This window comes from Carcharhinus amblyrhynchos, chromosome 24 (genome assembly GCF_965287045.1).
Source record: "Carcharhinus amblyrhynchos chromosome 24, sCarAmb.v2.hapA, whole genome shotgun sequence".
In the NCBI taxonomy this organism is placed as follows: domain Eukaryota; kingdom Metazoa; phylum Chordata; class Chondrichthyes; order Carcharhiniformes; family Carcharhinidae; genus Carcharhinus; species Carcharhinus amblyrhynchos.
In genome coordinates, this window is record NC_137347.1 from 32,515,171 (window position 1) to 32,533,418 (window position 18,248).

Sequence of the window (18,248 nt, forward strand, 5' to 3'; positions counted from 1 at the left end):
TTGGAGTTTCTGTAACCTTAGCGGAGTAAGTGTCTAAAATGAGATCCACATCATCTTACCAAATCACACAGAAGGTCACTTGGAGACAGGTTTGTGGTTATACAAAAGCTATGAAGATCTCAACCAATGACGAAAAAAAAATGCAGGAATCAGCTCTGTGGCTGAAGGATGTATGATACAACAATAACTTGCATTCATATTCGAATTTTAATATAGCAAAATATCCCAAGGTGCTTCATGGGAATGTAAAATCAGACAAATTATCAATTCTAACTGAGGGAGAGATATTAGGACCAAAGCTTAGTCAAAAAGTTGGTTTTCAATGAACGATTAAGGAAAAAAGGCAGAGGTTTAGTGCTGGAAGTAGAGCCTGGATGGGGCCCTCAATGGTGAGGCAAGAAAATTCAAGGATGCTGAAATGGGAGATTTAGAAGAACACAGAGAACTTGGAGTGCTGCTGAGCAGGAGAGGGCATACATTATAAATAAGTTATGACAGTAACCTAGCAAAAGCTTTGATGCCACGCTTGGTCAATGGACGCCAATTTTAATAGGATAATTTCCAAGAATTGCTTTTGATTAACCAGCATCATTCAAACTTCTTTGAGACTGTAGGCTTCAAGAAGCAAAAGGATTTTACAGAAATTATGGGAATGATTTTCTACCCCACCCCACTCTGCAATGGTGTGTTTTCTGGCCGTGGAGGTGGCTTGTCATTGTCCACCAGTGGATTCTTCAAGTCCCACTGATATCTATAGAATTTTGTGTGGCTTGCTCATCCTGCTGCCTGAAAAGGCAGGTGTTGGGGGGGGGGGGGGGGGGGGGGGCGGCGGCGGCGGCGGCGGCGGGTGGTGTGGTTTCTGTTTCACCTTAGGTGCTAAAAAGATTTGTGTTTTTTTAAATTTTTAATGTGAAGACGTTTGATTAATAATCACAGAACAAATCACAGCCAATTGAAATATTAGAAATAATACCCAGTAAAAGTTTTCTTTGGAGAATTGCTGATCAGGATATGGTCAGAAAGAGAACAATTATGCATGATTAGGTAAGTATTCACATAGCAACTGGTAAAATACACGTGTATCACTGCATTGCAAGGCTGGTGGAGGCATGATAGATAGAGCCTGCATGGCCCTGTTCTCTAATTTATATCCCTATCATAGTACTGTCTATTCTAGGCCCTGTCACAGAGACTCTAGTGATGCAGAGGTTCCAATGTGTTGAGATGGCTACAGTCCAAATTGTTACCTTTTCAGCATTAACACTGAAACTGGTGTTCTTTGCTAGCCACAATAGTGAGTGCCAAACTCCTAAACTCAAATTCTTACACATTTAGCTCCTAAATATAGCCTCATGCTCTCCCAATTAAATTTGGTTCCCCATCTTGGGGCCTGTGACCCATTTGGAATATCTACGAAGGACGGGCCAGGTCACACAGACTATTGATTATATTTTGGAGTGGCACTTTGTTCTGTGATTATTGCATAGAATTCATGTTGAGTCTGAGTGGTAATATGGACTCTACCCACTGCCCAGGTTCTGAAAGCATTCTTTGCCATGCAGAAATCTCTTCCTCATTTGAATCCATCCAGTTGACAGATTGGCCATAGCTGAGACCTAGAATAGGACAGAAATTATGTGTGAACAGTGGGACTTGGCACTTATCTTCATTAAGATTAATTACACAGAGCAGAACTACTGTTAAAAATTACACAAAATCTGGAGTGCTAATTTCTTATCAGCACCTGATCTACAACAAAGAACAATTTGCAGTTATAAAACACAGTTAACATGGAAAACAACAAGTACATTGATATTGTAACCTAGCTTTTAGAATGCGTTAAAACACCAGGGCCTTGCTCATCCCGAAACCATCCCACCCGAGATCAGTGGGTGTTTCCATGTTCCACTTCTTGCCTGCTCCGATTCCTGTGGGTGCAGGAGGGGGTAAAATTCCAGCCCAGCTGTACAATGAGCGGCTTTGAAATGTACAGATACTTACCCATGTGTCAGGATCTCGAATGTGCCTCAGAACCCCAGAGCGAATAGCGAATCGTGAGGTTAACAGCAGGGATTTTCCTTCAAGGTGCAATTCCCAGGACAGGAAAACTGCCTGTTCAGTCTTATAAGCTCTGACTTCACCATCATGTCTGAAGTTATACGTGCTTAAGTTTATGGCATTGGAACAGCCTCTGATTGGAACTTCAACTTTTGATGATGATGCTTGGCCCTTATTGTTGCAGCATTTAAAGAACTAGGTATCATCATTGCACTGATCAATTTATTGTTGTTACGATCTACTGTATGGCTCACAGCCCTTCCACTCCCATTTCAGCATTTTGGGAATTGCAGCATTGCCATCTCTACAATGGACAAAAAGCAGGCTCCAAGCAGAACTGTATCAATTGAAGGAAGTGATTAGGGTGGTGCTTGCAAATATAACCACTCCCTCTTGGTCACTCAGTGCCAGAAAATGACTTTTAGTCAGGCAGTGAGAAGAGTCAGTCATGTCTACAATGTTCACACCTCAGACAGTGCTAAATGGCTTACCATCAGAAACCCCTTGTGGAATGTGAATGTTTCTTGCATTTTTATGGAACTGAAGTACAGACTAACATGATCAAACTTAATGGCAGGACTGACATGAGGGGCTAAATAGTCTGCTCCTGTTTTAGCTTCCTGTTTCCAGCTTCCTATGTACATGTCACTAGGGACCAGATTTTCAAAGTAAAGACAGGAACTCAATACCTGGTTGAATTCCGATGCCTGACCCTGCGCATGAATTGCACTGCACTGTTTTTGAATTCAAATGCTCCAATCAGGCAAACTCAGAACACAACGAATGACGCTGAGTGCTTCCACACGGCGAGAGCTGTCTGCCAGGTTGGGAGCTGCCGCTACCTAGTCAAAGGAACAGGTAGTACTTAGAGGGCCAGACGTGTCAACGGGAATGGAAGTGGACATGATGAGGAACTTGGGCATTCAGAATTGCATTTAAAAGTGTAGGAGCTGCACTCATCCAGGCAAGTGGAGAATATTCCATTACTTCCTGACTTGTGCTTTGTTTATGGTGGACAGGCTTTGGAAGGCAGGGGGATGAGGGTTCAGGAGGTGAGTTGCTTGCTGCAGGATTCCTAGCCTTTGACCTGCTTTGGTAGCCACATATTTATATGGCTAGTCCAGTTCAGATCGTTTTGATTTGATTTATTGTCATACATATTAGTATACAGTGAAAAGTATTGTTTCTTGCACACTATACGATAAAGCATATTGTACATAGAGAAGGAAAGGAGAAGGTGCAGAATGTAGTATTACAATCATTGCTAGGGTATAGCAAAAGATCAACTTAATATGAAGTAGGTTTGTTCAAAGGTCTGATGGCAGCAGGGAAGAAGCTATTCTTGAGTTGGTTGACACATGACCTCAGACTTTTAAGAACAGAAGAACTTGGAGCAGGAGTAGGCCATTTAGCCCCTCGAGCCTGCTCCACCATTCAATAAGATCATGGCTGATCTTTTCGTTGACTCAGCTCCACTTACCCGTCCATTCACCGTAACCCTTAATTACTTTACTGTTCAAAAATTTATCTATCCTTGCCTTAAAAACAGTGAGGTAGTCTCAACTGCTTCACTGAGCAGGGAATTCCATAGATTCACAACCCTCTGTGAGAAGAAGTTCCTCCTCAACTCAGACCTAAATCTCCCTTACTTTGGGGCCATGCCCTCCTAGTTTTCGTACAACTTCCCTGCTTCTTTCTTATCTATTCCCTTTGTAATCTTATATGTTTCTATAAGGTCTCCCCTCATTCTTGTGAAGTCCTATGAGTAAAGCCCCAATCTATTCAGTCTCTCCTCATAAGCCAACCCTCTCAACTCCAGAATCAACCTAGTGAATCTCCTCTGTACCCCCTCCAGTGCCAGTACATCCTTTCTCAAGTAAGGAGACCAAAACTATACACAGGTGTGGCCTCACTGGCACTTTATACAGCTGCAACATAACCTCTGTTTTTAAACTCCATCTCTTTAGCAATCTATTTGCCTCCTTAATTACCTACTGCATCTGAATGCCGATGTTTTGCGATTCATGCACAAGGACACTCAGGTCCCTCTGCACTGAAATTTTTTACTGTATAAATAATAGTCCGTTTTGCTGTTATTCCTACCAGAATGGATGACCTCACATTTACCAACATGGTGCTCCATCTGTCAGACCCTTGCCCACTCATTTAGACTATATCTTTTTGCAGACTTTATGTCCTCTGCATACTTTGCTCTACCACTTATCTTAGTGTCATCTCCAAATTTTGACAAACTACACTTGGTTCCCAACTCCAAATCATCTATGTAAATTGTAAACAATTGCAGTCCCAACACTGATCCCTGAGGCACACTACTAGTCACCAATCACCAATCAGAAAAGCACCCATTTATTCCCACTCTTTGCTTTCTGTTAGTTAACCAATTCTCTAGCCATAATACATTACCAATAATACCATGCACCTTTATCTTATGCAGCAGCCTTTGGTACATCACCTTGTCAAATGCCTTCCAGAAATATAGATATACCACATCCACAGGTTTCCCCATTTTCCACCATGCACAATCTTTTTCCCTGATGGAAGAAGGTGAAAGAGAATATGTCCGGGATGCGTGGGGTCCTTGATTATGCTAGCTGCTTTTTTAAGGCAGTGGGAAGTGTAGACAGAATCAATGGATAGGAGGCTGGTTTGCATGATGGACTGGGCTTCGTTCATGACCCTTTGTAGTCTTGTTCAGAGCAGGAGCCATACCAAGCTGTGATACAACTGGAAACAATGCTTTCTAAAGTGCATCTATAAAAGTTGATGAGAGCTGTACTGGACATGCCAAATTTCCAAAGCCTCCTGAGGATGTAAAGGAGTTGGTGGGCTTTCTTAACTATAATGTCAATGCGGTGGGATGACAACAGGTTGTTGGTGATCTGGACACCTGGAAACTTGAAACTCTCGGCCATTTCCACTTCATCCCCCTTACGCACACAGGGGCAAATCCTCCATCCGAGGTTGATAACTATCTCTTTCATTTTGCTGACATCGAGGGAGAGATTATTATCATCACAACTCAATTGTAACCAAGATGTTGATAGTGGCAGATTCAGTGATGGTAAAGCCATTGAATGAAAGGAACAAAGGTTAGATCCTCTCTAGTTGGAGATGGCTATTGCCTCTCCCTAGTGTGACGTGACTGTTACTTGCCACTTGTCAGCCTAGATATTGTCCAGGTCTTGCTGCATTTGGGCATAAACTGCTTCAGTACTTGAGAAGCTACAAATGGTGCTGAACATTGTGTAGTCAGTGAACACGCCCACTTTTGACCTTGTAGTGGAAGGAAGGTCATTGATTAAGCAGCTGAAGATGGTTGGGCCTAGGACAGTACCTTGTAGAACTCCTGCAGTGATGTCCTGGAGTTGAGATGATTGACCTTCAACCAATGCATTCCTGGTCAGGTTCCCAAATTCCACCCTTGGTTAAAGTTGAGGTTAAAAAAAAATCTGCTGTAATCCTAAATTGCACCAGGACTCGTTCACTCACCACCTCTGAACTTACTGGCTTACATTAGCTCCTGATTAACCAATGCCTCTATTTTAAAATCTCATCCTTCTTTTTACATCACTCCATGTTCTCCCCTGCTGCCCATCTCTGAAATCTCCTTCCATTCTTCACAACCTTCTGAAATATCTGTGCTCCTCAAATTCTGATCTCCCTAGTGTCCTTATTTTTAAAAATATATTTTGATTAGAGTTTTCCCATTCTTACAAAATGTAACACTATCTCGTTCTCCCTCAAAACTGATACAGTTGGTCATTTTTTCATTGATCAATATGGAAAAAACAGGAGTAAATTAACACATTTGGTTCAGTATATTCAGTACACCTGGCCATGTCACATAGACAAAAAAGATGACAAGTAACAGGATGGAGAAAAAGAGGATAAAGCCATTGAAACATGGCAAAAATGGTGTGTGTGTGTGTGTGTGTGTGCGTGTGCGTGCATGCATGTGTGCTATATAGCCTATGGAAAGCCTTGTAGGAATAAGACAGACGTTTACGGAACCTGCATATTTGAGAAAGGTACCCTATACTTCCCGTAATGCATCCATTTTGGATCAGAGCATGCAGGTTAGAATTCCATTGGGATACGATGCATAATAATTTTATGCCAATTCTGAACAGAACGAGATTTACTGCTAATCCAGGAACACAGGATATTCTCCTGCGCTGCAAATGTTCTGATATTGTACTGCTGCTTTTCATGGGTATCAATTATCTTTTCACCTGGGAGCGCCAGGATCAAATATAAAGGATCAAACTGTAAGGTTGTATCAAATATCTTCTCAAGCTCTAAGTATGCCCAACCAGTAGGATTTAATTTTGACACAGCACTACGTGCAATGGGGAGATTTTTACAAAAAAATTCTAAGTGAAAGTGGGAGAGTTGAAGATCCATTTTTTGGGCAGGTGTTTACATCCAATTTTATGCACTTAGTGCATGAAAAATGGGCTAGATGGTTTCTAGCCACTAGAGGCAATGGGCAGGGTTTAACTCACCAGCCAGCCTCATTAGACAGCAAAGGAAGTATTGCACAAGTGCAGACCTCTGTGGCTCCACATGCACAATAGCAACAGCAGAAGTCAGAGAAAAAGCTGTCAGGCCTCTGCTGCTGCAGCCAGCTTCAACTCGTCCCTCCCCCTGCGATGGAGTGGGCCTGTGACCAATCACAAGCCCCACACTGCCCAAAAATATGTGACACCAATGGCAAGCACAGTGGCAGTGGGGCCCTCCCTCTCTCCCCACTGATCGCAGCTGCAGAGTGTGCAGCACCCCTCCCCCAATCTTTGGGCAGGATGAGCCAATAAAATGGCAGCCAATGTATGCAATCACCTCTCATCACTTTGCATTTTTGGTACAGGGAGGATATAGTGGGGTCAATCCTGTGTATTAAGCTTGTTGTAATATGGAGATGATATAATATTTTAAGTTGGGTTTTCTTCATTCTGTTTGCAGACTGGAGATTCTATTATATCGATGCAGATTCTATTGACTCTGCATCTCAGTATGTAACATTACCACTGTTCCACCGCCTCTCCCTAAGCCAAAAAGGAGCCAAATCTACCCACAATATCAATAACATGAGGAACAGAGACAGCTAGCTTAGTTGGAACTTTTTGTTGTTTTCTATCAATTGATAACCCAGAAACTGAAAGAATATGTCTAATTGCGTCCATTAAGGGTTCAATAGCTATTGCAAACAATAATGGGGAGAACGGGCAACCTTGCTTAGTCCCTTGCTAAAGACTAAAATCTATAACTGTTGGTAAGAATTGCCACCAGTGGATTTTTATACAGCAGTTGTCTCCACTTAAATTGCTGCCACCAGCCATCACTCCCCCGAGCCCAAATTTCTGCAACGTTAAAATAATTCCACTTCACCTAGTTGAAAGTTTTCTCTGCATCTAATGCAATCACTAAGTTATGATCTGCTTTCGAAAGACCTGATTTAATAGCCTCCTAACATTGTTACATGAATTCTGGCCCTTTATGAACACAGTTTCATCACCATGGATAATCAAGGAGAGGAGCTTTCCCAGACACAACACCAGTATTTTAGACAACAATTTCAAATTTACATTCAAGAGTGATATTGGCCTATAAAATGTACATTTCTCAGTATTCTCGAATGCCTTCAAAATTAAGGAGATATTTGCTTCTCGAAGTGACTAAGGTTAAAATGGTTAAATGTATCAACCAGAGGATCTATAACCAGTCTCTAAATTCCTGAAAAATTCACTCCCACTTCTTTCAGCATTGAGTAGCTTGGATTCATACCATACTCCCTCTCCTTTTCAGCTAATTTTACTTCAAGCTGGTGCTGTCGCTCCAGCATTTAATCTTTTTATTGACCATATACAAAATGACCAAATCCTTTGCAAAAGCCTTGCAGGTTTTGCACAGGATTGAAGGGCTTACTTTAGAGAGAGAATTGACTGAGTAGAAGAGATCAAAGTTGGCCTTAAAGTACAGGATAAAGTTATGATCCTTAAGCAGAGACGCATTAAGTTTCCAAGATCTAGACTGAAGATGAATCCTCTTGAGTAAAAGTTTCAGGAAGACAGGAGTGTGATCAGAGACCACAATATGACTCATGAAGCTGAAGTCCACTGAGTGCAACAGTGTTTTTGGCATGAAAGATAATCAATTCTAGTAATACATTAGTGAGAGGAAGATAAGAAGGTGAACTCTATCTTTAGGATGCAGTCCTAAACATCTTTAAACATCCAAGAATCTCACTTCCTCACATATTGATGCTAATGCCTTTGCCTGTTGAGTAGGGGGATTCCTAGTTAAGGGAAGTTTATTCATCGAAGGATTAACATGACAGTTAAAAGTTCTCACCTATGAAGGAATTTGTTGATGTGAACTGAGCAAAATCCATAAAGACATTAGTAATAAAATCAGCAAATAATTTGGAGGGGGGGTCATAGACATTTATTATTGAAGTGCTTTCCCCACCCTGCAGCCCCTCAACAATCACATACAGTCCCCAACCCCATCCTTTGTACAGAGCTCCACTCTAAAAGGCAAATTCTTATTAACTAAAACTGCAACCCCTCAGCTTCTAGTCAAGAATGGGGCACAAATCACCTGCCCCACCCAATCCCTTCAATTTCAGATGCTCCTTGTCATCAATGTGAATTTCCTGTGACAAAACTATGTCAACTTTCTCCCCAATGAGGTGTTGGACTGGGGTGAGCACAGTAATAAGTCTGACAACACCAAGTTCAAAGCCGTCAGGTTTATTTGGAATTGCGAGCTTTTGGAGCACTGCTCCTTCATCATGTGAGAGTGTAGAGGTAGGTTCACAAACACGGCGTATATAGGCAAAGACACAATCACAAGATAATTACAAATTGGAATGTGAAAAATGGTTGGAATGCGAGTCTCTTTACCAGTAATCAAGTCTGTACAGGTACAGATAGTCTCGAGCCCTGGCTTGAGATAATTCACACCTCTTTAACCTGTGATTATCCTTCTCTCCACTTGCACTGTCTGTACCTATAAATACTTGATTATCTGTAAAGACTTGCATTCCACCCATTCTTCATATTCCAATCTGTAATTATCTTGCAATTGTGTCTTTGCCTCTATATGCCACGTTTGCGAACTTAGCTCTCCACTCACCTGATGAAGGAGCAGTGCTCCAAAAGCTTGTGATTCCAAATAAACCTGTTGGACTTTAACTTGGTGCTGTGAGACTTCTTACTGAACTTTCGCCTTCAAGAGAAAGAGAAAGGGCAGGATTTTCCAGCTGCGCATATCCCAAAACCAAAATTCCCATCTGATCTCAACAGACCTTTGAATGGTCCACCAAATTCTGTCTCACCTGCTATAATTCCCATGGTGGATGAGACGGGAGAATTTCAGCCAAATTTTTTTTCTTTTAATAGAATCTATGCGCTGTACATTCCAGGAGAAATGTTTCAAAATAGCTATTGTGATTGCTTATTCAGCCAAAAGAAATATAGGATATTGACAAAGAGAAAATGGCTCACCAGCCAAAAATTTTCTTGCCCCGCTCAGGGGTGCGCCAAAACCTACTCTCTCCATCTCCAGCTATACAAGAAGCACCAGTGATATTTTACAAAGTATTTTTCTATGAAATAAGACCTGTCTGTACCCTTGCAGGAACCAGTTAATGATTATTTAACCCCAGAATAGTATGCAAACGTGAAACCCTTAGTTCTGAGGGGCTTTTCTTCACCAAAAGTGAGGCTATGTCAACTTTCCATTATGTTTGTAGGTATAGCCATACAGGAGTCTCTGAAAAAAGTGGAGACAAGGTTTGCCACAAAAAAAGGGCAAGTACATAGCGCCTGCCAATCTTCAAGATAAAAGCTCACTGTAGTGCTCAATTACTAGATCATCTGTCAGAATGGTAAATATCAACACAAAAATCAGGAAGAAGTTTAATCACAAGGAACAGAGTTCAGATTTTACACCGAACTGATCCTGCATCCTCATTTTTCTTCATTTTACTGACGGTGCTTTCAGCAGCCAGGGCCTTATGCTCTGGAATTTCCTTCCTTAAGCCTCTTTGTATTGTCCCTCTTAAAATAGTCCTTAAAACCTACCTCTGCTGAATGTTTGTGCCATCTGTGGCTGTTGGGTTGTGTACCGTCCCATTGATTTGACATTGCAGCTGCCACCAACTTGGTTTGGATATTTTCCTATTTCAACTGTAAGACCATATTAACGTACAAGTCGGAGTCTTGATCTATGGAGAATCTCAACTACAATTTTGAGGTATAAATGGGCAGGGAGCGAGCAACCACACTCATACATTTGTAGTTCAGCCTTTACAATGGTGGTCCTTAGAGATAGGTCTCAAACATACCAAAGATGGTTTTAACTTTTATTATGTATAGCCAAGAGGAATAATTGTTACCTGTTCCTAGACTGAGCCGCAATCCTCCAAGGAGCTGGTTGGAAAAGGTATCATGATCCCAGACAGTGATCTCTGCACAGGTCTCCTTCATATCATCTGTCTGAAAGCCATCATATACCATTGTGTGGTTATAGATAGGATTCAAATCCTTCTTTATCACTCTGGTCTTTTGTCGGCTGGATTTAGCGACGTCTGGGAGAATATAACTGATAACAACAGCATAATGGTACAAGAGTCAGTCACACAACACTCAAAAATCCGTTCAGTATTACTGATCACAACATTAGTATGCTGCATATTGCACATTGCTTCAGTCACACTGCATGTTGCCATAACAGCTTAGTCATACTGCATACTTGGGATGCCAGCCCAAAAGCAGTGCTTGTTGTGGGCACTGTGTTGCCACGAATCTGCTTCGGTATATGCAGCATAATATTTGTCAGGATTCAGAAGTCGTCCATGGGAATCCTCAAAAGGCTGTGGGACAATCAGGGGAACTAGAATGTTGGATGACCAGTTGTCAATTGCTCGGATCAGGGAAAAGTGGAAAGCAGAGCCTCAAACCCTCTGGTATACCAGGAATTTAGCCCAGGTGGCAACAGGTGCACCAGAAGATAACTTATTTCTTCCATTTTCCCAGCTTCTTTATCAAGGTAGTCATCAATTCCACAACTACATCAGTTCCATTGTTCCACAATACCATTGAATCCACCACCATCAGCATTCTGGGCACTTACTATTGATTAGAAATTAAACCAGACTAGCCATATAAATACTGTGGCTGTAAGAGCAGGTTGGGAGCTGGGAATTCTGATGTACTTGCGGTGGGATACTCTCTACTTGCTAGAATGAATGCAGTTCCAACAACATTCAAGAACCTCAACATCCAGGACAAAATGGCCCACTTTATCAGCACCAGAAATATTCACTTCCTCCACCAGCAATGCACAGTGGCAGCGTATACAACATGCACTGTAGCAACTTACCGAGGCTCCTTTGACAGCACTTTCCAAAACTGCGATTTCTACCACCTAGGAGGCTAAGGGCATGGGAACACTACCTCCTGCAAGTTCCCTTCCAAGATACTCACCATCCTCACTTGGAACTATATTGCCATTCTTTCACTGTTGATGGGTCAAAATATTGGAACTGTAACAGCACTGTGGGTGTATCTACAATGCAAGGACTGCAGCGATCGAAGGCGGCAATTAACGATAGACAATAAATGCTGGCCTTGCCAGTTTTGCCCACATCCCATGAAAGAGTAAAAAAAAATCCATGAAATGAAAGACTTTGTTACCATTTGACAAAGGAGTTGACATCCTTGGATCGGATTGGGACGAGATTCCGTGCTTCTTTTAGCCAGATGTGCAGCTCTGCGGTGGGAGGCAGCCCCTGATCTAAAGCAGGATATTAGAGTTCAGATATAATTTCATCCCTACCTCATCCCTGATCTGCCCACTCCACCCTTCCCTCAGAATCTGAGTGACAGGTCTGACCCTTCTTGATCCAATTCCATGCAAGGAACAATAATACAGCAAACTATTAGTGTTACAACAAACAACTACTTGCATTTATGGAGTGGCTTTAACATAATAAAATGTTCCAAAGAATTTCTCAAGAGCATAAGTCAAACAAATTTTGACACCAAGCCATAGAAGGAGAAATGACCAAAAAACTTGGCCAATGATATAGGTACTTTTAAATTATTATCTTAAAAGTCAGGAGGCTAAGAGGGGAAGCATGATAGAGCTGAGGACCTTACTCTCTAACAATACTATGAGTATATCTACACCATGTGGTCCTCAGCAATACAAGAAGGTAGCTCATCACCACCTTCTCAGGGGCAATAAATGTTGACATTATCAGTGATGCCCATATCCCATGAAAGAGTAAAAAAACCAAGATGACAGAAGACATGGCTATTAATGGGACAAAGATGCACATGAGGCTAGAATTGGGGGAGTGCAGAGTTATCAGAGGATTTTAGAGTTTAAGAAGGCCACATTGATAGAGATGGGTGACCTTGGAGAAACTTGAACACGAGGATAAAAATTTTAAGATCAAAACATTGCTGGACTGTAGGTCAGTGAATACAAAAGTAATGGGTGAATAGACTTGATGAAAGGAAGCTAGACAAGTACATGAGAGAAAAGGGAACAGAAAGATATGCAGAAATGTTGAAATAAGGCAGATGGGAGGAGACGTGTGCTGTATAATCACTAGCACAGATTAGTTGGACAATTAGCTTGTTTTTGTGGCATGCATTCTATTTAATTCAATATAAGAAAAATTATTAAGGGATACGGGGCAAAGGTGGGTAGTGAGAATTTGTTCACAGATTAGGCAGTATCTCATTGAACAGTGGAACAGGTTCATGGGCCTAAATCACCTCCTCCTGATTCTATGTTTTAAGTTTCTATCTGTGTAACAGCATTTAGTGCAAGATAGGATATGGGCACCAGATTTTTGGATTCACTGAAGTTTACGGAGGTAGCCCAGGAAGTGTGGCTCAGAATGAGGATTGGTTAATATGTGGAAAACAGAGAATAGGACTAGAAGGATTATTTGCAAATGATTAGGATCAGGAATTCATTGCTGAGAATGTGGTGGCAGCAGATTCAATTGTGGCTTTCAAAAGAAAAGTGAATGAGGATCTGAAGAGAGAAAAATTGCGGAAGGATAGGAAAAGGCAGCGGAGCGTGACAAGTTGAATTTTCTTGCAGAAAGATGGCAGTAAGTGGTGGGCTGAATTGTCTTCTTCTGTGCTGTAACCATTCTATGATTGTCAACTTTCAACCTCGGCTACACTGAGAGTGGGTTGCCATGTTTAAAGGATGCTCTGATCAGATCTCCTCTAGCCCACCATGAGAGGTTTCAGGGACTCCCCCCACACATCCCACTGATTGGAGTCAACATTTAACCCCCGGTCAGATTTGGCTTCCCCCAAGGTTCCCTCTGTGTCTGCCTTGGCACAAATTGACACTGCCAAGTTAGCACCATACTGACCTGGCAGTGCCAAACTGTCTGGCCAAGTTCCTCTCTCCCAGGGCTATACTCCCTTTACACCCCCAGGGAATTCCCATGACAGGTACACATCTGGGTGAAACTGTTGTAAACTGCACCAATGTGACATCACATCAATGTTGCATGAATATACTGCACGGGGTGGGGGTGGGGAGGAGGGAGGTCAATATATGGCGAGGGGGTGTGTTAATGAGAGGTGGCAAGCACAATCTCACTGGCAACATCTGTGACTTCCAGGTTTAGCTGCATCTTGAGCCCCTGCTGACATTCTCGGACAGTGAAAGTGAGCTCAAGATCCCATCCAGGTTTTCAAGATATGGGGGTGGCCATTTAAGGCTGAGATAAAGAAAAATTTCTTCACCCGGTGGGTAGTAAATCTCTAAATTTTCAGCGTGGTGGATGTTTAGTCACTGAGTGCCAAGGTAGCACAGTTGTTAACACTGCTGTCTCACAGTGCCAGGAACCTGGGTTCAATTCTGACCTCAGGAATTATCTATGTGAAGTTTGCACATTCTCCGGTGTCTGGATGGTTTTCTCCGGGTGCCTCCCACAGTCGAAAGACGTGGGGGTTAGGTTGATTAAGGAGTAATTTTGCATGCCCAACGTCAGGGGGATTAGTAGGGTAAATACGTGGGTTATGGAGATAGGGCCTGAGTGGGATTGTTGTTGGTGTGGGTTTGATGGGCCAAACGGGCCTCCTTTTGCACTGTAGGGATTTCATGATTCTATGAGTAGATTCAAAAATAAAGTTGATACATTTTGAATAATCAAGGAATCAAAGACTATGGGTGTTCAGGGGGATGGGGGAAGAGTAGAATTAAGGTAGAAGATCAATGTTGTTTTTACTGAATGGTACAGATGACTCAAGGTGTACTCCTCGAGTACAATGGCCTACTCCTACTCTTATTTCTTATGTTATGATTGTAACTGAAAAGCATTTTGCCAGGACTGAGCAGACTGGATGCAGGGTTGATATTTCCTATGGCTGGGGGTGGAGAACAAGGGGGTCACAGTCTCAGGATAGGCCATTTAGAAGCGAGATGAAGTGAAACATCTTCATTCAGAGGCTGGTGAACCTGTGGAATTCTCTACCACAGAAGGCTGTAGAGGCCAAGTCACTGAATATATTTAAGGAGGAAATAGATTTCAAGACTCTAAAAGCATCATGGGGCATAGGAGGTCTTGTGGTGAAGTGCCTCAACCACTAGATAAGAATTTCTGGGTCCAAGTCCAAAACCAGAACTTGTTGGCCACCAAGAAGCATTGCTAACTTGGATCAATGGGCTGATAATCAGCTCTGGAATCCATCCACTACTTCTCCCACTATTCCCAAAAGATAAAAAGCAATGTGGGTGTGTAAAAAGGGTATGGGGAGAGCACAGGAGTATGCGATGAGAAAAAGGATCAACCTTGGATCATATTGAATGATAGAACAGGTTTGAAGGCCGAATGACTTACTCCTGCTCCTACTTTCTATGTTTCTATGATGTGACTGAACATACCTTGTGTTCCTGCTGGGATGAATTTCAGCGACAAGCACAGCTGACTTTTGCTTTGGAACATGTTTGGTGGCGTAGGAATCTGTACAGGAGTAGATGCACATACTTATTTCCACATCTATTATTGTTTACACTTCACATAACAATATGGGGAAAGACAGTGTGGCTCAGCCTCAGACAGTATTAGATGAGGGCAGCCCAACAATGGAAGATTTTAGCAGGTGGGCGTGCAGATAGATAGATTTGAATCTTGAGACAAGGTCAGTGGTGGATATGGTGATAGGAAGCAAGATCCCAACATGCACATGTATACCTGAGTGGCAATGAGCTAAGCTGAGCTGCATTGTCTATTCCATTACCTAGTAGGTAATTGCAAACTTGCACCCTACAGAAGGGTAATGGGAAATTTAACAAAACAAAAATGGATGGGTTTTCATCAAAACATGTGGAAAGGAAAATTTAGGACAAATCCTACCTGTTTTTGGAATATTTTTGTCCATTTGCAGGCTATTGACAGTAAACAATTTATTTACATGCATCTGGAGCAGATTAGATTGTAAAACTACAGAGATACATATAGGTTTTGCCAAAAAGTCACTCACCTGAAATGTTCAACTCACTCAAAACCTATTTAATTATCGGAAGTTCAAATTGGGTCTACGTACCTCTGTTTTACTCTCTGCAGATGTTGTCTAACCTGTTGAGCCTTACCAATAGGAGGGGTAGGATATTCAAATACCTACGGATGAATTTTGGCAGCCCATGGGTGACAGGGAAGAAAGGCGGATAAATAGTGGGGACCTGTGCTAGGACAGCTTCCCACTGTCATCATGGAAATTTCACTGAGGTCAACACTGCGAGGTGGTGTCTGCAGTGGAGACCTTAGTGCAGGACGTGGCAGGAGATGTCTGCACCATGGTACAGGGCTTTGCCTGCCTGGTGCAGGCATTGGTGGGAATCCACAAGAGTCAGTGCCGGAGGACAATGGGGCTTCTGTATCTCACTCCAGCTGCCCCTCTATACCAAAGGTGGAGCAGAGGCCCCTGGGAACCAGAAGGGAAGATTGGCAGTACAGCCAAGGACCCTGCAGCCAGGGAGTCCTGGGTGTCTCTAGCCCATCTCACACCTGTCACCTCCCCCCCCACTCGTCAAGGTCCCAACCCACCAGGGGACGTCTCCCAAGGTCATCTCAGGTAAAAGGGTGTGGAGGTCAGTAGGTCACCTCAACTTCAGTTGTGGATCCTGGGGATACAGCTGGACATAGTGGAAGTTTCAGAAAGATTAAGAAACTATAGGCATTTAGTGGCTAGGGTGAATATAGGCACTAGCGCAGATAGGTCACCATTTTGTTTTGAATGTTTGGCAATAAATTTCACGTTATTCATTCACAGAGCCTCCACACTGTCTGTTCATTCCACCAAGCTTGGGGGAACCACCACACTCACCCAGTGCCTTGCAACTCCTCCTGAGGAAGGGCACTCCCTCAACTGTGATGTGGACAGGAATCCAGGAAGGAGGACAATGGGAAGCGCTGCCTGCATACCAGCCTTCACAAACTTTTTAAGTTTGTGGGGGAGAATATGCAAACTTCACACAGTCAGTCACCCAAAGCTGGAATTGAATGTGGGTCCCTGGCACTGAGGCAGCAGTGCCAATCACTGTCACCATGCCAAAGGGAAGCTAAGGCCTTCTGACCTCTCTCCCCCGAAATTGCAATTCTGGGACCCTATCCCTAAACCCAAGTTGAACTTATCTATGCCCCCCCCTCTCCCCAGTCCTCTCATGTCCCCGGAGCAGTGCACACTGCGAAGGATGCTGGCTACCTGAATGCCACCTCCAAAATCCTTCTCAGAGGGGAAGACGCCAGGTTCGTGCTTATGTAGACTTATTGTAAATGGCATCGTGTGGTGTCATTATGGCACCTGCTGAATATCTGGTGAGGAGACATGTCCTGGAGAGAGTGCTTGCTAATGATATGCTAATATGTTCAAATGAGCTTTCTGCAGTCCCATGGCATATTTCACGGTGAGGGGCTGGTAAGATTGGAACTTGGAAACGTGCCAGCACCGCCATTCCCTCAGATGGAAAGCACTGGCTCAAAATCATCTCCTATGATTACTTCCAAAAAAGAATTAGATGAAAAGGATGTGGAATGCCCTGCCTGCAACAGTAGTGGACTCGCCAACATTAAGGGCATTTAAACGGTCATTGGATAAACATATGGATGATATTGGAATAGTGTAGGTTAGATGGGCTTTATGTTGGTTTCACAGGTTGGCACAACATTGAGGGCTGAAGGGCCTGTACTGCGCTGTAATGTTCTATATTCTACATTCTATGAATGCTTGAAGTGGAAACAAATGATGGGCTAACGGGACAGAGCTGGGAAGTATGCCTTTTTGGACAGCTCTTGCAACTGTAAATCAGTGTAGTGTTAAGAAAGGTTTTTTTTAAAAAATTCTGTTCTCTGAAATTGTAAGCAGACCCTTTCTCAGTTTGGTTTCATTGCTGTCGAGTTGTCTCTAAGGGGTTCTTTTATTCTTACTTCAATAGCTTAAATGGGATCTGTTTATTTAAACTCTGGGTTGTTTTAGGATCCTGCATTGTTCAGAGGATGGTCATGTGTTATTGGACAGTTTTATTTTCCCTTTCGAGTTTAAGGTTTCATTTTCTGTTTGGCTGAGTTAGAGTTGTGTTTTAGAGGGGAAAGCAAGCTGGAAGGAAGAGTTTCTCTCTCTCCCTGTTTTCTTTGGAAATCCTGCTGGTTACCTGAAAGCAAGTTCTTGTTTTTCTGAAGGGGAGAAGCTGCTGCTGGTGGTTTGAACAGAGTCTCTCCCTGTTGTTCTGACTCCAAATGGTTCCGTGTATCAGAAGACCCACAGCATTCAGCCAAAGGACTCAAGTCCAATATCATGTGAGCATTAGTCTTTGTTGTGTTAAACCATTGAAAATGGTCTTTTGTCTGTGGGATTAATTTGATTGGAACATATTTGATGTTTGTTAAAGGGTTATACGTTATAGTGGTTTTCTTTTGTTTGTTTGTAATTGATAAACGTTCTTGCTAATTTTCTCACTATACACGTTAACTATATTCTTAAATAAACGCTGTTGATAAAACTCCCTAGAGGGTCATTTGAATCATATCTGAAATGAAACATATCATGCTTATCCTAGCCAAATTCAATATGCAAAAATTATGATCCAGGCAGCCTCCAGAAAACACTTTGGAGTTTCTGACCTGA

General features: G+C 42.5%; 1 protein-coding gene across 1 annotated transcript in view; it reads right to left on the reverse strand.

Annotated features, from left to right (window-relative positions):
- Nucleotides 1-857: 857 nt before the first annotated feature.
- Nucleotides 858-18,248, reverse strand: part of LOC145357940 (synaptotagmin-like protein 1) — a 63,075-nt gene continuing 45,684 nt past the window's right edge. Inside the window, exons 12-15 of the mRNA XM_080211528.1 lie at nt 15,010-15,088; nt 11,781-11,880; nt 10,481-10,686; nt 858-1,616 (exon numbers count right to left, since the gene is read on the reverse strand). Coding sequence (XP_080067654.1) covers nt 1,477-1,616; nt 10,481-10,686; nt 11,781-11,880; nt 15,010-15,088 — 525 coding nt within the window. The 3' untranslated portion in view covers nt 858-1,476. The remainder of the gene's footprint in view (nt 1,617-10,480; nt 10,687-11,780; nt 11,881-15,009; nt 15,089-18,248) is intronic.